The 25,920-nt window shown below is 42.4% G+C and overlaps 1 protein-coding gene and 1 pseudogene across 5 annotated transcripts in view; both read left to right on the forward strand.

Annotated features, from left to right (window-relative positions):
- Positions 1 to 24,853, forward strand: part of EEF1AKMT1 (EEF1A lysine methyltransferase 1) — a 46,517-nt gene extending 21,664 nt beyond the window's left edge. For 4 of the 5 annotated variants that reach the window (XM_055244203.2, XM_055244204.2, XM_063619032.1 and 1 more), the window contains exons 3-5: positions 15,917 to 15,999; positions 21,735 to 22,015; positions 24,554 to 24,853. In XM_055244203.2, the coding sequence (XP_055100178.2) occupies positions 15,917 to 15,999; positions 21,735 to 22,015; positions 24,554 to 24,690 (501 nt within the window). In that variant the 3' untranslated portion in view covers positions 24,691 to 24,853. Of the gene's footprint in view, positions 1 to 15,007; positions 15,502 to 15,916; positions 16,000 to 21,734; positions 22,016 to 24,553 lie in introns of those variants that run through there. The other variant, XM_063619033.1, reaches the window with a different exon arrangement.
- Positions 5,494 to 7,594, forward strand: LOC129463564 (GTP-binding nuclear protein Ran-like; annotated as a pseudogene).
- Positions 24,854 to 25,920: the final 1,067 nt, after the last annotated feature.

Here is a 25,920-nt window from a genome sequence, read left to right on the forward strand (position 1 = left end):
CTCACATATCAACAACAACCTTGAATGTAAATGGATTACACTTTCCTCTTAGAAGATAGAGACTGCCTGAACAGATTTAAAGAAAAAAAAACCTGATCCACCTATATGCTGCCTACAAGAAACTCATCTTACCTGTAAAGACATACAGACTGAAAGTAAAGGGATGGAAAAAAAAAAGATATTCCATGCACAAGGAAACCAAAAACAAGCAGGACTAGCTGTGCTTATATCAGATAAAGCAGATTTTAAGTAAAAAAACAGTACAAAGAAACAAGATTATTATATAATGATAAAGCGATCAATTCAGCTAGAGTAAACAATGATTCTAAACATATATGGACCCAACACTGGAGCACCTGATGTATAAAGCAGATCTTATTACATCTAAAAGGAGAGATAGGCATGAATACAGTAATATCTGGATACTCCAACATTAGATAGATCATCTACATAGAAAATTAACAAAGAAACATTGTATTTAAACTGCACTTTAGACCAATGGACTTAAGAGACGTTTGCAGAACATAGCATCCAACAGCTATAGAATATGCATTCTTCTCATCATCATATGGAACCTTCTCCAGTTCCATGTGGTTATGTTCGGACAGAAAACAAGTCTCAACAATTTTTGAAAAATTGAAATGTCAGATATCTTCTCGGGTCATAACAGAATAAAACTAGAAATCAATAACAGGAGAAACTTTGGAAACTAAAAATACAGGGAATTTAAATATTCTCCTGAATGATCATTAGGTCAGGGATGAAATTAAAGAGGAAGTCCAAAAATTTCCTGAAACAATGGAAAATCAAAACACAACATACCAAAATCTATGGAATACAGCAAAAGCAGTGCTAAGAGTGAAGTTTATAGCAATAAAAATCTACATCTAGAAAGTAGGAAGGTTTCAAATAAATAATCTAACAATGCAACTTAAGAAACTAGAAAAGCAAGAACAAACCAGTCCCAAAATCAGTAGAAGGAAAGAAATAATAAAGAGCAGACAGAACTAAACAAAATGCAGAATAAAAAATATTTAATGGATCAATGAAAAGTTGGCTTTTTGAAAACATAGGGAAAACCAGTAAACTACTAGCTAGACTAACCAAGAAAAAAGACAAAAGACAAAAATAAATAAAATCAGAAATAAAGGGGACGTGACAACCGAAGTCCAGGACCAGATGACTTTACTGCTGAATTCTACCAAACTTAAAAAGAATAATCAATACCAATTATCTTTAAATTATTCCAGAAGTTTGAAGTGGAGAGAATTCTCCCTAATTCATTCTATGAGGCCAGCATTATCCTGACACCAAAACCAGACAATAATGTAAGAAATAAAGAAAATTACAGGCCAGTATCCCAGATGAATATAGACACAAAAGTCCTCAACAAAATACTAGTAAATAGAACCCAATAGTACATCAAAAAAATATTGCACCATGATTAAGTGGGATTTATCCTAGAGATTCAAGGAAGGTTCAACACCTGCAAATCAATAAACATAATAACATCACATCAACAGACTGAAGGACAAATATTATATGATCATCTCAATAGCTGCAGAAAAAGCATTTTAAAAAATTCAACATCCCTTCATGATAAAAACTCTCAACAAATTAGGCATAAAGGAACATACCTCATCATAATAAAGGCTATATGTGATAAACCCACAGCTAACATCATACTGAATGGGGAAAAGCTGAAAGTCTTTCCTCTAAGATCAGGAATAAGATAAGCCTGCCCACTTCCACCACTGCTATTTAACATAGTACTGGAAGTCCTAACTAGGACAATTGGGCAAGAAAAAGAAATAAAAAGCATCTAAATTGGAAAAGAAGTCAAATTGTCCCTCTTTATAGATGACATGACATGATCTTACACCTAGAGAAACCTAAAGACTCCAGGAAAAAACTTTTAGATCTTATAAATTCAATAAGATTGCAGGATACAAAATCAACATACAAAAATCAGTAGCATTTCCATACACCAGTAATGAACTAGCTGAGAAAGAAATCGAGAAGGCAATCCTGTTTACAATAGCTACAAGAAAAAGAAATACCTAGTAATAAATTTAACCAAGGAGGTGAAAGGTTTCTACAAGGAAGACTACAAAACTCTGAGGAAAGAAATTGAAGACACCAGCAAATGGAAAGACATCCCGTGCTCACGGATTGAAAGAATAATCATAGTTAAAATGATCATACCCAAAGCAATGTATATATCCAGTACAATCCCTATCAATACTAATGTCATTTTTCACAGAAAAAAAAAAGTCCTGAAATTCCTATGGAACCAAAAAACAGCCTGAATGGCCAAAGCAATCCTGAGCGAACAGAACAAGGGTGGAGGCATCACACTACCTGAATTCAAATGATGTTACAAGGCTATAGTAACCAAAACAGCATGGTATCGGTATTACAACAGACACATAGACCAATGGAACAGAATAGAGAACCCAGAAATTAATCCACATATCCATAGCCAACTGATTTTTGACAAAGGTGCCAAGGGCAAAAGACACCTCTTCAATAAATGGTGTTAGAAATATTAGATATCCATATGCAGAAGAATGAAACAGGACCCCTATCTCTCACCATATGCAAAAGTCAACTCAAGATGAATTAGACTTAAGACTATGGCCTGAAACTATAAAACTTCTAGACAAAAACATAAGGGACACACTTCAGAACATTGGTCTAGGCAAAGATTTTATGGCTAATACCTCAAAAGCACAAGAAACAAAAATAGACAAATGGGACTCTATGAAATTTAAATGCTTCTACACAGCAAAGGAAACAATCAGCAGAATGGAGAGGCAACCCATTGAGATGTATAAAATATTTGAAAACTATTCATCTGACAATGGACTCATATCTAGAATATATAAGAAACTCAACCAAAATTTCAAAACCAAATAATCCCATTAAAATGGGCAAAGGACCTCAATAGACATTCCTCAAAAGAAGACATACAAATGGCCAACTGGTATATGAGGAAGGGCTCAACATTACTAATCATTAGGGTTATGCAAATCAAAACCACAGTGAGATGTAATGTTATCCCAGAATGGCTATTATTAAAAAGATTAAAAATAGCAGGTACTGGTAAGAGTGTGGAGGAAAGGGAACTCTTATACACCATTGGTGGGAATGTAAATTACTATAGTTACTATGGAAAACAGTATAGTGATTTCTCAAAAAACTAAAACCAGAATTACCATATGACCTAGCAGTCTCACTACTGAATATTTATTCAAAGAAAAAGAAATTAGTATATCAAAAACTTACCTGCTCCTCATGTTTCTTGCAGCACTATTCACAATAACAAGGATAGGAATCAACCTGTCCATCAACAAATTAATGAATAAAGAAAATGTGATATATATACACAATGGAATACTGTTTAGCCATAAAAAGTAGTGAAATTATGTCATTTGCAGCAAAGTGGATGGAACTGGAGGTCATTATGTTAAGTGAAATAAGCCAGGCACAGAAAGACAAATATTGCATATTCTTATATGCGGAGGCTAAAAATGTTGATGTCATGGAGATAGAGAATAGAATGATAGATACCAGAGGCTGGGAAGGTGGGGTGGGGGTGATGAAAAGAGATTGGTAAATGAGTACAAACATATAGTTAAATAGAAAGAATAAGATCTGATGTTCTATAGCAGAGTAGGGTGACTATAGTTAACAATAGTGTATTGTATATTGCAATATAGCTAGCAGAGAGGACTTGAAACATTCCCAACACAAGATAAATACTCAAGGTGATGGATACCCTAAATACCCTGACTTGATCATTACACATTCTGTGCATGTAATGAAATATAACATGTATCCCATAAATATGTACAAATAGGAAAGAAGACATTGGAAAACTAGCAGATAAATCCAGGAGGCTCAATATTCAACAAATAAGATTCCAGAAAAACAGAACAAAAAATGAAGAGGGAAGGAAAGCTTTAAAGAATATTAGAAATTTCCCAGAACTGAAGACCCTGATGAAGATACATGATTATGATGATTATGAAAATTCTGGATACAGATGACAAAGAGCATCCTAGAACCTTCCAGAAGAAAAACGGGTCTCCCACAAAGTCTTCGGACTATGAGTTACATTGCACTTCTCAATAGCTTTATTAGAAACTTTTAAAAATAGAGTGATACATTCAACATTTTGAGTGAAAATTTTGTTCACCCTAGAATTATTTTTCCTTTTCTTTTCTTTTTTGAAATGGAGTCTCACTATGTTGCCCAGGCTAGTCTCAAACTCCTGGGCTCAAGCAATCCTCAAACTCAGCTTCCTGAGTAGCTGGGATTATACACATACTACCACACCAACTGTAGCCTAGAATTCTATACCCAGCTAAACTATTACTCGTGTGAGGATAAAATAAAAACATTTTAGATATGACAAGTCTCATTACGTTGACCTCTTGTGTACTTCTCAAGAGCTGTAGGAGGGTTTGCTGCAAGTGAGAAGAAAGAAGACATGAGCTCCAAGGAATAGGAAATCTGATGCATATAGTAGGAGAGGGAATTCCCAGGATGATGGTGACACAGAATATCCCAGTGTAACGGTTGTGCTGCAAGTCTGGAGAGCAGCCAATCTACATTGTAGTAGGAGGATGGCGTGTTCCAGAACAGAGATCTTTGGGGAAATATAAAAGTGATAGGATATCCAATATGTAGAAAATTGTATTGAAAGGCCAATAGAGGATGTTAGAAGAATTAGGGATAAATACAAACTAACCAAGCAAATGAAACAGTCATGCATTTACTTACTCTAGGAAAAACAAGAAGGAATTCTACTGAAAGGAAAAGCAATTATAGTATACCACTTGGCTCAATAATGAACACTGACACTTAATTCTAACTAACCAAAACTTGCTTTAAAACTACACTGGGGCTGGGCACGGTGGCTCACGCCTGTAATTCTACCACTTTGGGAGGCCTAGCAGGGTAGATTTCCTGAGGTCAGGAGTTTGAGACCATCCTGGCCAACACGGCAAATCCCATGTCTACTCAAAATACAAAAATTAGCCAGGTATTGTGGCGTGTGCCTGTAGTCCCAGCTACTTGGGAGGCTGAGGTGGGAGGATCATTTGAGCCTGGGAGGCAGAGGTTGCAGTGAGCCGAGATCATGCCACTGCACGCCAGCCTGGGTGACAGAGTGAGACTCTGGCTCAAAAAACAACAACAACAACAAAAAAAACTATATATTAGGAGGGTGAAGGAAAGGCAAATGATGTGTATGAGAGAGGAAAATCCTCATCTACATAATAAATACATAGTATATATACGGTGGATTATCAAGGGATAGCATTTAAAATGTAGTATTTAGAGATGTGGCAATAAATGATCAGAGAAAGAGCCAAAAGTTGAAAAGGGTTGCTTCTGAGGAGTGAGGCTCAATGGCAGGGGGTCATGGGATAGAAGACTATTGTTTTTCTTTATAAGCCTAGTAGTGCTTTTGACTTTTTTTTTTTTTTGGATGGAGTCTCGCTCTATCGCCCAGGTTGGAGTGCAGTGGTGCAATCTCACCTCACTGCAAGCTCTGCCTCCTGGGTTCACGCCATTCTCCTGCCTCACCTCCTGAGTAGCTGGGACTACAGGCGCCTGCCACCACGCCCAGCTAATTTCTTTGTATTTTTAGTAGAGACGGGGTTTCACCATGTTAGCCAAGCTGGTCTCATCCGCCCGCCTTGGCCTCCCAAAGTGCTGGGATTACAGGTGTAAGCCACCACACCTGGCCTGCTTTTGACGTTTAAAGCCATGTTCATGTAACATATTAAGAGCAGGGTTCTCTTCAGTTGGACAGGCACAAAGACAATTCTGGAAGGAACATCATGATGACTGCCCAAGGAGAGTCCCAAGTCCAGTTCAAACTTGTATTGGTTGGTGATGGTGGTACTGGAAAAACTACATTTATGAAATGTCAATTGGTGAATTTGAGACGTACATAGCTACCTTGGGTATTGAGGTTCATTGCCTTGTGTTGCACACCAACAGAGGACCCATTCATTGTATGGGATACAGCTGGCCAGAAGAAATTTGGTGGAGTGAGAGATGGCTATTATACCCAAGCCCAGCATGCCATGATAATGTTTGACGTGACATCAAGAGTGAGTTACAAGAATGTGCCGAGATCCTGTGGTGGCTCACGCCTGTAATCCCAGTACTTTGGGAGGCCGAGGTGGGCAGATCACCTGACGTCAGGAGTTTAAGACCAGCCTGGCCAACATGGTGAAACCCCGTCTCTACAAAAATAGAAAAATTAGCCAGGCGTGGTGGCATGTGCCTGTAATCCCAGCTACTTGGGAAGCTGAGGCAGAAGAATCTCTTGAACCCGGAGGTGGAGGCTGCAGTGAGCTGAGATCGTGCCATTGCACTCCAGCCTGGGTGACAGAGAGACACTCCATCTCAAAAAAAAAAAAAAAAAGAATGTGCCTAACTGGCACAGAGATCTGGTACGATTATGTGAAATCATCCCCATTGTGTTGAGGGCAACTGAGTGGATATAAAGGACAGGAAAGTGAAGGCAAAATCTGTTCTCTTCCACCAAAAAAAGAATCTTCAGTACTATGATATTTCTGCCAAAAGTTGCTGCAACTTTGAAAAGCTCTTCCCCTGGCTTGCTAGGAAGCTTATTGGAGACCCTAACTTGGAGTTTGTTGCCATACCTGCCCTTGCCCCATCAGAGGCTGTCATGGACTCAGCATCAACAGTGCAATATGAGCACGATTTAAATAGAAGTTGTTCAGAGATCATCATCTCCCTGATGAGGATGATAACCTGTGAGAATGAAGCTGGAGCCCAGCATCAGAAGTCTAGTTTTATTTGTCCTGTGAGATCAGCAGTGCAACATTTATTATGTAGGTAACAAATGTGCCCATTTATTATGTAGGTAAGTGGAACGTGTGCTTCATCTGTGGGATGCTGGAGATGAATGGGCTTCAAAGTAAATGTCACAGTTTTAAAAATACCTTAATTGTTCGGACTTGCGTATTTAGCTGTTTTGGAATGCAGTTGATTTCTTCTTGAGTTTCAAATACAAGACTGCTACAGTCACATCACAATGCTCAGCGGTGAAATCTTGTTTGTTACTGTCATTCTTACTCCTTTTCATTTAGAATCAGAATAAGGTTGTATTTCAAATATCTTAAAAAAGGAGTGGGACTCTTTATCTTTATGGAATGATATGAGGAAGAGCCAAAATCTATCATTGTGCCCTGATGGTGTTGGAGTGAGGAAGAAGGGCAGTTCAGTAGTCAACCAGCAGACAACTCTTACCACTTATGGTGCATGGTAGCAGATACTGTCTGCCACCTCCGAAATCAAGTGAACTCAAAACGCTTCCATTCTCTGTATGCTAGGGGCTTTCTTCCAGCTGTCCTTTGCAGAGATAGAGGTCAGAGCTAGGCATTTTTCCTGTAGATAAGAATGGATAGACATGGCCAGGCACGGTGGCTCACACCTCTAATCCCAGCACTTTGGGAAGCCAAGGCGGGTGGATCACGAGGTCAGGAGTGCGAGACCAGCCTGACCAACATGGTGAAACCCCGTCTCTACTAAAAATACAAAAAATAGCCGGGTGTGGTGGCATGGACTTGTAATCCCAGCTACTTGGGAGGCTGAGGCAGGAGAATCACTTGAACCTGGGAAGCGGAGGCTGCAGTGAGCCGACATTGCGCCATTGCACTCCAGCCTTGGTGACAAGAGTGAGACTCCATCTAAAAAAATAATAATAATGGATAGACAGATGTAGATATGAATTAATACATACACCCACATGTATATGTACATTTTGTCTTTGGAAATATTTTAAACGTGGACTTATGAGTGAATATTCAGCAAATAGCATGCAGACATCCAGATGGGAAATATTTGAAGCAATTCTCTTTTTCATTATATTCAGTAAATATTTATTGGTTTAAATATGTGTTATTAATGTTTTCATTCATACCACGTGCCACTTTGAATTGTACCTTGTTTTAATTGTTATAGTCATTTTGAATGCCATCTTGTTTTATTTTTACTTTTATTTTTATTTTTTTCAAGACGGAGTCTCGCTCTGTCACCCAGGCTGGAGTGCAGTGGCACAATCTCGGCTTATTGCAACCTCCGCCTCCCAGTTTCAAGCAGTTCTCTGCCTCAGCCTCCCAAGTAGCTGGGATTACAGGCCCCCGCCACCATGCCCAGCTAATTTTTGTATTTTTAGAAGAGATGGGGTTTCACCATCTTGACCAGGCTGGTCTTGAACTCCTGACCTCGTGATCCACCCACCTCAGCCTCCCAAAGTGCTGAGATTACAGGCGTGAGCCACCGTGCCTGGCCTGCCGTCTTGTTTTGAGTGATTTAGAACCATTCCATATTAGTAAGACCATCCAGATAAACCTTTTAAAAGGTCCAATAATAGACAAGCAGAGAGCCAAATCATGAGTGAACTCCCATTCACAGTTGCTACAAAGAGAAGAAAATACCTAGGAATACAACTTACAAGGGACGTGAAGGACCTCTTCAAGGAGAACTACAAACTACTGCTCAAGGAAATAAAAGAAGACATAAACAAATGGAAAAAAATTCCATGCTCTTGGATAGGAAGAATCAATATTGTGAAAATGCCCATACTGCCCAAAGTAATTTATAGATTCAATGCTATTCCCATCAAGCTACCATTGACTTTCTTTGCAGAATTAGAAAAACCTACTTTAATTTCATATGGAAAGAAAAAAGAGCCCATATAGCCAAGACAATCCTAAGCAAAAAGAGCAAAGCTGGAGGCATCACACTACCTGACTTCAAACTATACTACAAGGCTACAGTAACCAAAACAGCATGGCACTGGTGCCAAAACAGATATATAGACCAATGGAACAGAACAGAGATCTCAGAAATAACACCATATATCTACAACCATCTGATCTTTGACAAACATGACAAAAACAAGCAATGGGGAAAGGATTCCCTATTTAATAAATAATGCTGGGAAAACTGGCTAGCCATATGCAGAAAAGAGAAACTGGGCCCCTTCCTTACACCTTATACAAAAATTAACTGAAGATGGATTAAAGACTTAAATGTAAAACCCCAAATCATAAAAACCTTAGAAGAAAACCTAGGCAATACGATTCAGGACATAGGCATGGGCAAAGACTTCATGTCTAAAACACCAAAAGCAATGGCAACAAAAGCCAACATTGGCAAATGGGATCTAATTAAACTAAAGAGCTTCTGCACAGCAGAAGAAACTATCATCAGAGTGAACAGCAGCCTACAGAATGGGAGAAAATTTTTGCAATCTACTCATCTAACAAAGGTCTAATATCCCGAATCTATAAAGAACATAAACAAATTTACAAGAAAAAAACAGCCCCATCAAAAAGTGGGCGAAGGATGTGAACACACACTTCTCAAAAGAAGACATTTATGTGACTGATAAACATATGAACAAAAACTCAACATCACTGGTCATTAGAGAAATGCAAATCAAAACCACAATGAGATACCATCTCACTCCAGTTAGAATGGTGATTATTAAAAAATCAGGAAACAACAGGCTGGCATGGCTGTGGAGAAATAGGAATGCTTTTACACTGTTGGTGGGAGTGTAAATTAGTTCAACCATTGTGGAAAACAGTGTGGCAATTCCTCAAGGCTCTAGAACGAGAAATACCATTTGACTCATTACTGGGTATATACCCAAAGGATTATGTCATTCTGCTATAAAGACACATGCACACATATGTTTATTGTAGCACTGTTTACAGTAGCAAAGACTTGGAACCAACCCAAATGCCCATCCGTGACAGACTGGATTAAGAAAATGTGGCACATATACACCATGGAATACTATGCAGTCATAAAAAAGGATGAGTTCATGTCCTTTGCAGGGATATGGAAGAAGGTAGAAGCCATCATTCTCAGCAAGCTAACACAGGAACAGAAAACCAAACACCGCTTGTTCTCACTCATGAGTGGGAACTGAACAATGAGAACACATGGCATGGACATAGGGAGGGGAACATCACACAGTGGGGCCTGTCAGGGGGTGGGGGACAAGGGAAGGGAGAGCATTAGGGCAAATATCTAATGCATGCGGGGCTTAAAACCTATATGATGGGTTGATTGGTGCCCCAAACCACCATGGCATATGTATACCTATGCAACAAACCTGCACATTCTGCACATGTATCCCAGAACTGAAAGTAAAATAAAAATACGAAAAAAAAAAGCACAAAGTCAAAACACTGCCCTTGCTCTCAAGCAAACTATTCTAAGACAAAAGTGATGATTGGAGCAAAATGCAAAACACCTCCCCAGACTTTTGAGATGGAGAGGAAGTTAAGGAAACCCACTGAGAGAAAGTGACAGGTGTAAATTGAGTCCTGATGTATCCTAGATTTGGAAAAAAAAATTCAGTCTTTATAATCCACACACAAAGTTAAAGTCAAGGTGGATTAAAGAGCTAAACATAAAAATAGTAAAAGTATTAGGCCAGGCACGTTGGCTCATGCTTATAATCCCAGCACTTTGGGAGGCTGAGGCAGGCAGATCACTTGAGGTCAGGAGTTCGAGAGCAGCCTGGTTAACATGGTGAAACCTCATCTCTACTAAAAATACAAAAATTAGCCAGGCCCCAGCAACCTGTAATCCCAGCTACTTGGGAGTCTGACGCAGGAGAATCGTTTCAACTTCAGAGGTGGAGGTTGTAGTGAGCTGAGATTGCGCCACTGCACTCCAGGCTGGGCGACAGAGTGAGACTCTGTCTCAATAAAAATAAATAATAAAAGTATTAAAAGAAAATATAGGATAATATTTTTATGATCTAAGGTAGAAAAACAAGTCAAAACTAAGAATCATAAAGGAGAAGATTGATAACATTGACAAAATAAGAAACTTATTGATAACAGAAGATACCATAAACAAGTTTAAGAGACAAGAGAAAGACGAGGAGAAAATATTTGTCTCATGCATGAGAGCAAAGGATTAATATCCAGATGTCCATGCCCACCAGCCAAAGATACCAGGAAACACACCTGTAGGCAAACAGAGTGGGGTCTGTTACTTGTTGCAACAAGAGAGGCTGAGGACCATGGGCAGCCTGTGGGACATCTCAGTAAGAGGCAGCTAAGAGGAGATTATTCTGTGAGTTTGGCTTGCATTAGGTGTTGGAGCAACTTTGTCAGAAAGCCAGAATAATTATTATGTAGGAGGTGGGAGAAATCAAATGGAGTTAAAGGTGTAATTGGTAAAGTATCAACAGGCACTCATGTTAGCTGGGAAAGAGACATTCATGGTCATTTTTGTGATTTGCACAGTGTTCTTGTTTTATCTGTACTCAGATATGATTACACAATGGTCACATTTTTATCTTGCTCCATCACAGGAATAACTCAGTCTGATGTTGGTGTTCTTTGAAATAGTTTCTGTTAAGTAGGGAACATCTGGGCCTAGGTACTAGTTGCAAGCTAGTTCTATTTGACACCTGTCATTTTTTTTCTCGAAGACTGTATAAAGATCTTCTATAAATCAATAATAAAACAGTAAACCCAGTGGAAAATTAGGGAATGCTAGCAACAACTGACAAAATAAAAATAAAAATAAAAATATAGGAAAAGATACTCAACTGTACAATAGGGAAATGCAAGTTAAGAGTAAAATGTTAGTAGTCATTTTAATTGGTCCAACCTTTTTGGAGGGCAATTTGGCAATATCTACCAAAATATTAACTGTATATGCCCTGCAACCACGAATTCCATTTCTAAAAATCTCTACACAGAGATTTTTATATGCACATATATACAAAAAGGAATATTTAGAATACTCATTGTTGCATGTTTGTAACAGGAATAATTAAATCACTGTCAAAAGGGAAGTAAACTCTGGAAGGGTCAAGTGTAAGTTTCTTAGTTTTATTTAAGAAACTCAGCTATGATGCCTTACAATGTTAGGTTGCAAAGTTAAGTCTGTAGAGGTAAAATTTGTGTACTAAGTAAGATTGTTACCTTCTGACTCAAGATGGTAGACTGGTCATATGAATGATCACTTTTCTCTTCCATTGAATGAAGAGTAAAGATGTTTTTAAAAAGTAATTACAAGCTGGGCACGGTGGCTCACCCCTGTAATCCCAGCACTTTGGGAGGCCAAGGAGGCAGATCACGAGGTCAAGAGATTGAGACCATCTTGGCCAACATGATGAGACCCCATCTCTACTAAAAATACAAAAATTAGCTGGGCATAGTGGTGTGCACCTGTAATCCCAGCTACTCGGGAGGCTGAGGCAGGAGAACTGCTTGAATCCGGGAGATGGAGGTTGCAGTGAGCTGAGATTGCACTACTGCACTCCAGCCTGGCAACAGAGCAAGACTCCATCTCAAAAAAAAAAAGGTAATTACAATGTTAAAAAACAACAAAGGATGCTATTGACAGAAATTTCAGTAAATTAATGGAAGAAAGAAAGAAAGTGGGTGTAAGATGGTCTGTGGAACAGCAGGGAAAACTACCAGCCCCTCCGGGAACTGGAGCAAAGATGACAGTCTGTCTTCCAGAAAAGAAACAGAGACTCTGGGTTCCAAACTCAGAGCCTGTGAACATAAGTGGTAAAAGTGGCTCATGGGCCAATTTCTGCGTGATTAATTAAAGGACGGCCTGCTGACATCTTTGGGCCAGTTGGTCTCTTCCCCTTCTTCTGATCATATCCAGAAGGCATACATAGAATCGGAGGTACTCACCTCCAGGCTGAATCTCTGAGGATTTTTTCACTAAACAAACTGGAGAATCTGCTTTGGGATGCCCTAATTTGGGTAGGAAAGCCAGAAAGAGACACAGAATAGAATCTAAGATAACTCCAGAGCTCCACCATTGCATAAAAGAAGGAAAAAGGCAGCTCCATTCAGGAAGGAAGTACACAAAAATCCTCCATACTCTAAGTAAAGCTCTCCTTATTTAAGCAGATCTCAGTTTTGTTGAGATATAATTCACATACCATAAATTCACCTATTAAAAGTGTAGACGTCAATGGTTTTTTTGTTTTGTTTTGAGACTGAGTCTCACTCTGTCGCCCAGCCTGGAGCACAATGGTGCAATCTTGGCTTACTGCAATCTCCGCCTCCTGGGTTCAAGCGATTCTCCTGCCTCAGTGTCCCGAGTAGCTGGGATTACAGGCACGTGCCACCACGCCCGGCTAATATTTTGTATTTTTAGTAGAAGCAGGGTTTCACCATGTTGACTAGGCTGGCTCGAACTCCTGGCTTCAGGTGATCCACCCGCCTCGGCCTCCCAAAGTGCTGGGATTACAGGCGTGAGCCACCACATCCGACAAGTCAGTGGTTTTTAGTAAATTCACAGATAGGTCAACTGACCCTCGCTTGCCCTCGACGCCTCCTTGGCCTCAGCGCCCACTCTGGCCGTGCTTGAGGAGCCCTTCAGCCTGCCGCTGCACTGTGGGAGCCCCTCTCTGGGCTGGGCGAGGCCGGAACCGGCTCCCTCCGCTTGCAGGGAGGTGTGGAGGAAGAGGCGCCGGCAGGAACTGGGGCTGTGTGCTAGGCGTTCACAGGCCAGCGTGAGTTCCAGGTGGGTGCGGGCTCGGCGGCCCCGCACTTGGAGCGGCCAGCTGGCGCCACTGGCCCCAGGCAGTGAGGGGCTTAGCACCCAGGCCAGCAGCTGCGGAGGGTGCGCCAGGTCCCCCAGCACTGACGGCCCGCCTGCGCCGTGCTTGAATTCTCGCTGGCCCTCAGCTGCCTCCCCGCAGGGCAGGGCTCGGGACCTGCAGCCCGCCATGCCCGAGCCTCCTCCCCCACTGTGGGCTCCCACGCAGCCTGAGCCTCTCTGACGGGCGTCGCCCCCTGCTCTGCGGTGCCCGGTCGCATCCACTGCCCAAGGGCTGAGAAGCACAGGCACGTGGCATGGGACTGGTGGGCAGCTCTGCCAGCAGCCCCAGCACGGGATCTACTAGGTGAAGCCAGCCAGGCCCCTGAGTCTGGTGGGCACTTGGAAAACTTTTATGTCTAGCTAGAGGATTGTAAATGCACCAATCAGCACTCTATATCTAGCTAAAAGATTGTAAACACACCAATCAGTGCTCTGTGTCTAGCTAATCCGGTGGAGACTTGGAGAACTTTTATTTCTAGCTAGAGGATTGTAAACGCACCAGTCAGCACTCTGTGTCTAGCTCAGGGATTGTAAATGCACCAATCAGCACTCTGTGTCTAGCTCAAGGTTTGTAAATGCACCAATCAGCACCCTGTCAAAACAGACCAATCAGCTGTCTGTAAAATGGGCCAATCAGCTCTCTGTAAAACGGACCAATCAGCTCTCTGTAAAATGGGCCAATCAGCGCTTTGTAAAATGGACCAATCAGCAGGATGTGGGTGGGGTCAGATAAGGCAATAAAAGCAGGCTGCCCTTGGCCAGCTGTGACAATCATCCTGGGTTCCGTTTCATGGTGTGGAAGCTTTGTTCTTTTGTTGTGCACCGTAAGTGCTGCTGCTCGTTCTTTGGGTCCGCGTTGGCTTTATGAGTTATAACACTTACTGTGAAGGTTTGCAGCTTCACTCCTGAAGCCAGCGAGATTGCTAACCCACTGAGAGGAAGGAACAACTCCAGATGGGAGGAATTAACAACTCCAGAAGTGCCATCTTAAGAGCTGTAATACTCATTGCGAAGGTCTGCAGCTTCACTCCTGAAGCCAGCGAGACCACGAACCCACCAAAAGGAAGAAACTCCGAACACGTCTGAACATCAGAAGGAACAAACTCCGGACACACTGTCTTTAAGAATTGTAACACTTACCGCGAGGGTCTGCAGCTTCATTCTTGAAGTCAACGAGACCAAGAACCCACCAATTCTGGACCCAAAACTATCACCACCGTCAATTTTAGAACATTTTCGTTGCCTCTGAAAGAAACCCTATGTCGTTTAGCTGTCACCTCCTAATTCCCCAATCCTCCCAACACCTGGCAACCACTAATCTACTTTCTGTCTTTGTAGACTTACTACTTTGGATATTTCATATAAATGGAATTACACAGTATGTGACCTTTGGTGTCTGATTTCTTTCGTTCAATGTAACGTTTCCAAGGCTCATCCATGTAGCATGTATGAGTACCCTGTTCCTTTTTATGGCCAAATAATATTTCATTGTAAGGATGTACCACATTTTTTCTATCCATTAGTTGATGGGCATTTGAGTTGTTTCCACACAGGGCAGATTTTTAAAGCAGAGAACCCCCAGTTGGCACGCCCCATGCAACTGGCTGCCCCCAGCCTGCCATTCAGGGAAGAAAGGCATGTTGGAGAAATAGGTTTGGATGATTGTAGAGGAAAACCATACTACTACTTCCATTAAACTTCTGCTTAATTTATAACTATGAATAGATAATTAAAGATCACTAGAAATTTTTAAAAAATCATCAATCAGCATGAAGCAGAAGGAGTAAGATGAAAAACAAACTTGCCCCCAAGGGAAAAACAAGTAATTGAGGAAACATGCATAAGGTAAGATGAGGCTGTGGGGAAGGAGCACAGTCTGGATTTTGCTGATTGCATCCTCTGGTGTTAGTGAACTCATTCTTCCATCCTCTGTGTTTGTAATTCTGTTCATTGCTGGTTGAACCTAATCAGATTCAAGTTCTATTTTTTTTTGGCAAAACTCACACAAAGATAGGGGTATGTTCTATCGGGAAAAACACTGGTTGTCTCCTTTTGTGGTGTTAATAGCCATTGATACTCAGTGCCTAGATTCCATTAATTCATTAGGGGCTTGTATTAATTTAAAGTAATTTCGAAGAAAAATTAATTTTCAAAAAAACTTTTTAAAAACATCTGTCCACTGGTATAGAATTATATATAAATTAAAAGAACAAAGCTTATGCCAGTTCTAAAATGCTATCAACCCATTTCTCGGTTACAGCAATTGAGCCAGTTTTGGTATAGTCAGGAAACTGCTCTGCGACTTGCACAGGAGGCCATTGCAGCTGTAGGAGAAGGTGGCAGGTGAGATTCAAATTTTGTTCTTTTTGGCATCTAATGTAATGTTTTGAATGTCCTTCCTGGATGACAGATGGTTTGTAAGAAGTCTAAACTATAATCTGTAAATATTGTAGATCATGGTTTGCAGCATATGACAGATTAAGACCTGCTTCAACACTGAGTTGAGACCCACTCAGAAACCTATTCATTGTGAAATGTCTTACCTCTTTTCCTTTTAACATTTTCTAACCTGTTTCTTATTTTTATAGTTATAGAGTTCAGTTTAAAAGAGAAAATCTTACCTTTTTGAAGTTTTAAGAATATAGATTTTCTTTTTCGCTAATTTGGTATGTATGTATGTATTTATTTATTTATTTTGAGACAGAGTCTCACTCTGTTGCCCAGGCTAGAGTGCATAGTGGTACAATCCCGGCTAACTGCAACCTCCGCCTCCCGGATTCAAGCGATTCTCTTGCCTCAGCCTCCCAAGCAGCTGGGACTACAGGCACACGCCACCATGCCCACCTAATTTTTGTATTTTTAGTAGAGATGGGGTTTCACCAAATTAGCCAGGCTGGTCTCGAACTCCTGACCTTGTGATCCACCTGCCTCAGCCTCCCAAAGTGCTGGGATTACAAGCGTGAGCCACCGTGCCTGGCCTGGTTTTTATTTTTATCAGAACTTTGCATGCATATAAACAGTTAAATGGTGACTGGGCGTGGTGGCTCCTGCTTGAAATCCCAGCACTTTGGGAGGCCGAGGCAGGTGGATCACCTGAGGTTAGGAGTTTGAGACCAGCCTGGACAACATGGTGAAACCCTGTTTCTATGAAATACAAAACTAGCCAGGCATGGTGGTGCATCCTGTAATCCCAGCTACCCAAGAGGCTGAGGCAGGAGAATGGCTTGAACCTGGGAGGCAGAGGTTGCAGTGTGCCAAGATCACACCACTGCACTCCAGCCTGGGGGACAGAGTGAGACTCTGTCTCAAAAAAAAAAAAAAGTCAAATGGTTCTAAAAGGCTTAATGTATTCTATATCGGTATCTCTGATTAACCCCCAAACTCTTTGTCTAAATATCCTGTCAGTAAGTTCAAACATATTTCAACTACTTTAAAAAAAAACCTATTTCCGGGGCTCTGCAACCTGTCCCAGTGTGCATGGTCTTGCGCTGGTTTTACTACACCTCTTTTCTTGGTATCGCCCTTCATCATCATGCTGGAGTCCTTATACCTGTCTTTTGTTCTAGATTCCCTATTTCCTGTACCCCGATCCTTAGTTTTACAGCCTTACCATGGTGGCACACCTCCTCCGATAGCTGCTACAGAAAAGGCACGTAGGAGGGAAGTTTTTAGAACCTTTCGTGTCTGAAAATGCTTTTTTCCTACCCTTCCTCTTGATTGTGATGGTTTTGTTGGACAGCAGATTCCAGGTTTTGAAGGCATTGCTGCATTGTCTCCAAACTTCCATACATGCTGCTGACAAATCCAGTATCATTCTGATTTCTTATAGGAAACTTGCTTTTTTCTATCCATGCCCACAGCAAGCTTCGGATTTTCTCTTAATCCCCGGTATTCAATGTGCCTCACTGTGGAGTTTTTATCTATTGTCCTGGGTCCTAAAGGGCCCATTCATCCTCAACACACGTGTCCTTCAGTTTAAGAAAATTATCTTAAATTATTTCTTTCCCTACTTTTTTTTTTTTTTTTCTGTTCCTCTTTTTGGAACTTCTATTCTTTGAATATTGGACCTGATCTTCTAATTTGCTTCTTTTTCTATTCATTGTCTCTTTACTTTCTGGGAGAATCCCTGCACTTTATCTTCTAAACTTCCTGCTGAGTTTACCATATCTGCTTCCATGCTTGCAATTGTCTGCAGCTCTTTTTTTGGTCTTTGAGTATTTCTTTATTATTGTGTCTTGTTCATCCTTTTGAGGATATTATAGAATTTTTTAAAGTTCTCTTCTCCCTCCATAGTCTCTATTTACTCCAAAATGCTTTTTCTGTTTGTTAATTTCATATGATATATTTATCTAATCTATGTTCCTTAAATGTCTGTGGACATTGAAGGGTGGGGCACTGGAAAACTGGGAGCCTCATCTGCTTTGATCTCTACAGTTGGAGCATCTGAATGAGCCGTTCTCCTAGGGAACCCCCCCGTGTCTAAGACTTTTCTTGTAGTTTTGTCAGTGGTCCAGGGAAGATTCTCCTAATTCCTGACTGGAAGTTATTCATCTAGTTGGCATCATCCTTGGAGGCATGTGACTGAAAGGCTAGAAGTTTCATCATCCAATGCGTTTAACTTAATCCTCCTAATTTCCACATGGTACATCATCATCCGCTGTGCCTGGCATCCTCCTTCTAAGCATTTCCCCATCCAGAGAACACTCCTCCAGTTTTCTGCCACAGTCATGGTGGTGGGGGCAGGCTTTGGGATATAGCAGAGAATCCTGAGAATGAATTGCTTCTTAAAATGGACCTTTCAGTAAAACCTCCCAGTTTTGGCCCCACCTTCACCTCTGCTTCTTGAGTTACCAGGTTCTGTCGCTTCCTGAGTCCTCGGGTATGCCACCACGTGAACCAGGGCGCTTTTCAGCTTTCCAGCTGCCAGTGTAGGATTCACCCATTGCAAGTCTGCCGAGCCCCACTGCCCACCCGTCTGCTGTTCGCTTTGTCAGTGTGATGTCTTTAGTCTCTGCTGACATGCCCTTTGGTTTTTGCTCTTGTATTCCTAAATAAGACAACATGAAATTGCACTCTTGTTTTTAGTGGGCTTTCATGAGGGAGCAAATTTATATGAATGTGTTCAATCTGCCATCTTTAGTGGGAAATCTTCCATTTTTCTTTTAACTGTTCTTTTTCTTTTTTTGATTATATGTAGTGGTTTAGTAGGTTTTTCTTAGTGACACTGCTTTTACATAGAGTTTCTTTTTTGCCACTAATATGAGGGCCTTGGAAGCAACTTTTAATCTCTGAAAGTCAACTTCAGTATTCATAGGAACTAAGTCATCATTTTAAAGATGAATAAGAACCGCATTTATTGAGTGCTTACTGTGTGCCCTCTCCTGTTGTAAGTGCATTGTCAGGGTCATCTCATTCTATCCTCACATCTCTGTGCAACAGTTCCTGTTACACTCTCCAGTTTAAAGACAGACACTGAGACCAGAGGTTCAGCCACCTGCAGAAGGTCACCAGTGGGAAGTGGCAAAGCTGGGCTTTCAACACAGGTTCTCTGATCCCACTGCTGCCATCCCACCACCATCCCCACCAGACCCACCAGTCTTTCTGCTCTCATTCCTTCTTGCATCCTGGACACTGTCCTACCTGAAGTACATCCTTCAGGTGGATTTCTCAGGGAATGCCTGCTGGAGGCAATTTTGTTGTCTGAAAATATCTTTATTTCACCTTCTTTATCGGAAGATATTTTCATAGTGTGCATATATAATCTTTGGTTGCAGTTCATTCTCTGTCAGCGCAGTGAGGCTATGATCCCACTGTACTCCAGCTTCTTTTCCCCTCCCACTGCCCTGCTCTAGAGCTGCTGTGCAGGGAGAGTTGTGTCCTGCCAGCAGGGAAACACATGTTTCCATAGAAACATTATGCGACATCACGTGTTCTATTATCTGTTGCAGTGTCTTTGGGCTGAGAAGCCTGCTTAGCCTGGCATGGGTACCTAAGTAAGACGGGTAACATTGTCTCTGTTGGAAATGCATCACACATTTTTAAAGCTGAGCGTAATTTTTAAATTAGGTCCTTTTTTGAATGACAATGTATGCACATATAAAAATCCAAACGTGACAAAGGAATTGTGAGAAAAGGTCACTCTCTTATCTATTGTATCCAGGTCCCCCAGGCACTCTCCCATGAGGCAGCCATGGTCACTGTCTCTTGGACACCTTCTAGAGGTCACCTGTACATCTATATGCATATATTCCCACTCCCATGAAAGCATACTTTACACTGTTCTGTTCCTTGAATAGAGCTCAGAGATCATTCCGTATCAGCATAGAGAGGGCTGCTTCAGCCTTTTTTAAATGGCCACAGAACTTTCCATTGTAATAGGCATACCAGCTGGGCACAGTGGCTCATGCCTCCTTTGGGAGGCCAAGGCAGGCAGATGGCTTGAGCTCTGGAGTTTGAGACCAGCCTGGGTAAAGTGGCAAAACCCTGTCTCTATAAAAAAAATTAGTGGCCAGGCATAGTGGCTCACACCTGTAATCTCAGTACTTTGGGAGGCCAAGGCAGTTGGATCATGAAGTCAGGAGTTCAAGACCAGCCTGGCCAAGATGGTGAAACCCTGTCTCTACTAAAATTACACAAATTAGCCAGGCGTGGTGGTGGGTGCCTGTAATCCCAGCTACTCAGGAGGCTGAGGCAGGAGACTCGCTTGAACCCAGAAGGCAGAGGTTTCAGTGAGCCGAGGTCATGCCACTGCACTCCAGCCTGGGCAACAGAGTGAGACCTTGTCTCAAAAAAAAAAAAAAATAGGTGTATCACAGTCAACTCAATAATTCCATATTTAGGTTACTTCTAGCTTTTTGGCAGTTCATTTTAACAGTTAACTCTTAAAACACTACCCATTCATAAACTGGGCTGCTGTAATGAGATAGATACTTTAATTTCCTTATACAAAAAAGAAGCAAAGCAGAAATTCAGAATAGCTTGTCTGCAGTGAGAGCACATTTTAATGTATCTTTATGGAAAACTGGAGTGAGTTGAGTTATTTGGGTTTATCTTTCAAGATCATGAATATTACAAAATGAGTTTATAGTATTTAGTTTTGGGACAAAAAGTATTTAAAATAAATATCAAAGGCCTAGCATGAAAATAATAGGTAAATTTAGGCTTTGAGCTAACTACATCTAAATTTTGTCATATGTATTCCTGCTATTTTACATTTTTCACTATAAAAACTATAGCCTTTCATACCTCAAAATTATAAGCTATAGGCCGGGCGCGGTGGCTCACACCTGTAATCCCAGCACTTTGGGAGGCCGAGGCAGGCTGATACCTGAGGTCAGCAGTTCAAGACCAGCCTAGCCAACATGATGAAACCCCATTTCTACTATACAAAAAAATTAGCCAGGTGCAGTGGCACGCGCCTGTAATCCCAGCTATTCGGGAGGAATAGCAGGAGAATAGCTTGAACCCAGGAGGCAGAGGTTGCAGTGAGCCAAGATCACGCCACTTCCCTCCAGCCTTGGCAACAGAGTGAGACTGCATCTCAAAAAAAAAAAAAGAAAAAAAATTTATAAGTTACAGACTTTTAAGTACCAGATTCCTTAAAAGTGAGACACTAGGCTGGGCGCGGTGGCTCACGCTTATAATCCCAGCACTTTGGGAGGCCGAGGCGGGCGGATCACGAGGTCAGGAGATCGAGACCACGGTGAAACCCCGTCTCTACTAAAAATACAAAAAATTAGCCGGGCGTGGTGGCGGGCGCCTGTAGTCCCAGCTACTCGGAGAGGCTGAGGCAGGAGAATGGCGTGAACCCGGGAGGCGGAGCTTGCAGTGAGCCGAGATTGCGCCACTGCACTCCAGCCTGGGCGACAAAGCGAGACTCCGTCTCAAAAAAAAAAAAAAAAAAAAAGTGAGACACTATAAAGTCTTTTCTCAACATTGACTGTTACACTAGTTTGCATTATTGCTTCCTGTAAGAAAATCTGAGCACTCGGACCTATGTATTGTTTAGTGAAGAAGTTGTTAACGCCATAATCTCTCTATTAAAGATGTTTCATGAGTGTGTTCATTTTGTCTCCTAGAATCGCATGTGTGAGTGCCCCTAGTGTTTACCAGAAACTCAGAGAGCTGTGCAGAGAAAACTTTTCTATATACATCTTTGAATATGACAAAAGATTTGCCATGTATGGAGAGGAGTTTATTTTCTATGATTACAATAATCCATTGGACTTACCCGAAAAAATTGCTGCACATAGTTTTGACATCGTAATAGCAGATCCTCCCTATCTTTCGGAGGAATGTCTCAGAAAAACATCAGAAACCATCAAGTACCTGACGCGGGGCAAGATTCTGCTGTGCACAGGTAGGTGCTGCATTTAATATCTCATCAAAGTCACTGACAGTGGCTACTCAGGTCTTAAGGGTCAAGAAAAAATCCTGAGTCCACCACTTCCTGTGTGACTTGTGAACAAGTTATTTAACTCTTTGTGCCCTGGATTCCTCATCTGTAAACTAGGACTGATAATATTCTGCCATTAAGGGTCCTAAAGAATTAAGTGACACACAGTACCCGACACTGGGTCTGGTGCATGGTGACTGCTTGATGAATGTCAGCTGTTACTTTTACATACCATCATCAATACTAGTGGTATCTTATCCAGCCGCTACACTTTATCAAAGATATATTTGGAATCTATAGAGTTTAAGTGAATTGCCTAAGGTTACAGAGTAGACATTAGATTGGGTTAATGTAGAAGAGTTTTCTTACTGGTGAGATTGTTATACTTTTTTTTTCTCTCTGTAACCTGAAACCATTGGGCTAAGCAGTCCTCCCACCTCAGCCTCCCAAGTAGCTGGAACTTACATGTGTGTGCCACCAGGCTGGGTTTGATATACTTAAGGCAGATATGGTAAAATTCAATAGAGTAAATCTGAGAACTTCAAGGTGGGAAGATTACTTGAGGCAAGGAGTTCTAGACCAGGCTGGGCAACACAGCAAGACTCCATCTCTACAAAAATTTTAAACATTAGCCAGGTGTGGTTGCATGGGCCTCCCAGCCATTTGGGACATAAAGGTGGTGTGTCTGGAGTTTCTTCCTTCTGATGGGTTCTTGGTCTCACTGATTTCAAGAATGAAGCCACGGACCTCGTGGTGTTACAGTTCTTAAAGGTGGCACGTCCAGAATTGTCTCTTCTTCCTGATGGGTTTGTGGTCTCGCTGACTTCAGGAATGAAGTCAGACCCTTGTGGTGTGTGTTACAGATCTTTAAGTTGATGCGGACCCAAAGAGTGAGCAACAGCAAGCTTTATTATGAAGAGCAAAAAACAACCCTTCCACACCACGGAAGAGGACAACACCCGGTTGCACTGCTGGCTGGCGGGTGGCCAGCTTTTATTCCGTTATTTGTCCCCGCCCACGTCCTGCTTATTGGTCCATTTTACAGCGCTGATTGGTCCATTTTACAGAGTGCTGATGGGTGTGTTTACAATTCTCTAGCTAGACAGAAAAGTTCTCCAAGTACCCACTAGACCCAGGAAGTCCAGCTGGCTTCACCTCTCAGTGGGATGATTGCTTGATCTCTGGAGGTCGAGACTACAGTGAGCTGTGATGGTGCCACTGCACTTCAGCCTGGGCAGGGAGCAAGACTGTCTCAAAGAAAAAAAAATTCTGAGAACTGAACCTTACCAACTGACCCATCTCTTTATTTCCGGGCACCTGTGGTGTCCACACTCTTCAGTGCTGTTCTGGACGCTATACCCCAGTCCCTCCGGGCCACCCTTGTCCCCTGGGCACCCTGCTGGGAACAGGGCTGGGCCAGGAGTGGAGCCATGGGAAGCTGTTCTGGTGTTCCAGAGCTGTGTGTGGGGGGAGGGGCGCCCTGTTCGCACAGATGCTGTGGTCGCCTGCATGCTTATTCACTCCGTTGCTTCCTTGAGCTCTGTGCACTGCTCTGTGCACCGGCAGGCAGCGCTCTGGCCTGAAGGAGTTGTGCATTTTAGTTTCAGGGTATACTTTTAAAAAATAATAATAAAATAGACTAAAGACTGGAAGCACTAACTCTGAGAAGAGTAACAGAGACCCAGGGACCTGCACTTTGCCCCAGGGACCTGAGGGGTCAGGAGCCACGGCCACAGCAGCCCAGGAGGGCAGAGTCGGGGCAGGAGGTCCCCAGTGCCTAACAGAGGGGACCATGGGCATTGGGGTTTTCTTCAGAAGCCCAAGGCGACGGGGCGCAACTTGTCTGAAGATGTAAGACGTTTGCTTTAACTTGACTGAGGTTTTGGGGCACGTGGACCTGGGCACCGCGGGCTGTTGCTGCACCCTAGGGAGGGCGGTGGCCTGCAAGGAGGGCAGGGCAGGGGCATCAAAGAGATACTTTGAAGATGAAGTTGAGAGTGGATGCCACTTCCCGCGGGGATGTCGCAGAGGAGCTGGCTGTGCGTGGTGGTCCCAAGGCGGGGAGAAATTGGGAGGAGGTGGCAAAAGGGAGTGGCAATACATTCGCACCTGTGTTTGCAAGATTGGATATTACTGAAAAAGGCTCTTGGCTCAACGTTGGGAAATGCTAGTTTTTAGTAATTATTTTTGCTTGCCATATATATATATATATATATAGTGCGTGTGTGTGTATAATCTGCTTCTAAATTTCTAAGTGTCTCAGCTTTGCAGAGGTAGGAAAATAATTCATTCAATAAAAAAGACATGGAAAAAAGTTGGTAAATTGCAAAAATATTGGGGAAGGTGAAAGGGAATGTAAAGAACACTCACTCCCTCCCCCACCTTGTGAATTGTCAACTGATTGTCACCGGTGGTCCGCCTAGAGCCCCTCTCACAACTCAGGACGCACTGAGCTCCGGCTGGGCCGTCACTCTCTGGATTCATTTGCTTTGTTCTCTTCAGGTGCCATCATGGAAGAACAGGCAGCAGAACTCCTTGGCGTGAAGATGTGCACGTTTGTTCCAAGACACACCCGGAACTTGGCAAATGAGTTTCGCTGTTATGTGAATTATGATTCTGGGCTGGACTGTGGGATCTAATTACAGATGGTGACATAACACAGGAAGGAACCCTGTCACATTCCCCTTTTTGTATTTTCGTAGTAGATTTAAAAGTTATGATCTCTTCCCCTCCCCCCAAACTGGAGCTGTCCCTGGCCTGATTTTCAAAATAAAGTACACGAGCTTCATTATTGTTTCCTTAGGGAGGCCTCCTAGAGCTCAGTCTTCTGCCAACCTGAATCCATGGAATTCGAGTTGGAAGAAACCTTAGAACCTACCTGATCTTCTCTCCTCATTTAACATGTGTAAAAACAGAAGAACAGTTGTGTGGCTTGCCCAAGGGCTCCTGAATGAGACAGGACCTTGGCCTCTGCCTGGGGCCAGAGCAGTCTGGTAGCACCCTAGGGCTTGTGAGGACCCCCACCCCCATGTTCCACCCCAGCCCTCCAAGGAGACAGACTTGCCTCCATGAAAAAAGGCAATACAATAACTAGCGTCTGAATGCCTCTCGGAGCTCTCCTCCTCCTCCAGGTTCTAGGTGGGCTGCGAGGGATGACAGGTGCCCAGGTGCCCTCCCCACGTGGCTCAGACTTAGCACCCTCCCTCCGAACTGCCTGAGAAAATGAAAGACCCATTTGTAAACCAAACACCAGGACCAAAAAATGGAGCTGGGATGAGTGTGCTAGATTCTCACTGTTCAGAAAATATTCCTCTGTACACACCCCAGAGGATGTCTCAGCAATCAGAAGTGAACACGCAGCATGGCTGGGTCTCGAGGGCATCGTGCTGAGTGAAAAAGCCGCTTCGCAGAGGTCACACACTGGATGTTTCTAGGTATGACAATCCTAGGGAGGAGAGATTCGTGGGTGCAAGGGGAGCATCAGGATGGGGCGAAGGGGATGGGCGGGCCACAAAGGGGAGTTCTCCTTGGTGGTAGCTTGTTCTTTGTCTTGTCTGTGGTGGTGGCTTCATGAATCCGCATGTGGCAGCGTTGCATAGAACCACACACACACAGAGATGAGCTCGGATGAAACTGGTGAACTTGGAATGGGATCTGTTGGTTGAGCCAGTGTCCATTTTCTGATTGTGACACTGCACTATAATTATGTAAGATGTTACCATTAGATAAACTGGGTGTAGGGCATAAGACCTATCAGTATATTTTTTGCAATTTCCTGGGAATTTACAATCATTTCGAAATAAAAACTTTCCAAAAAATTAATGTCCTCTTCCTAGGAAAGGATTATACTTCCCCACCTCATAAGACTT

This window comes from Symphalangus syndactylus, chromosome 15 (genome assembly GCF_028878055.3).
Source record: "Symphalangus syndactylus isolate Jambi chromosome 15, NHGRI_mSymSyn1-v2.1_pri, whole genome shotgun sequence".
Taxonomy (NCBI): Eukaryota; Metazoa; Chordata; class Mammalia; order Primates; family Hylobatidae; genus Symphalangus; species Symphalangus syndactylus.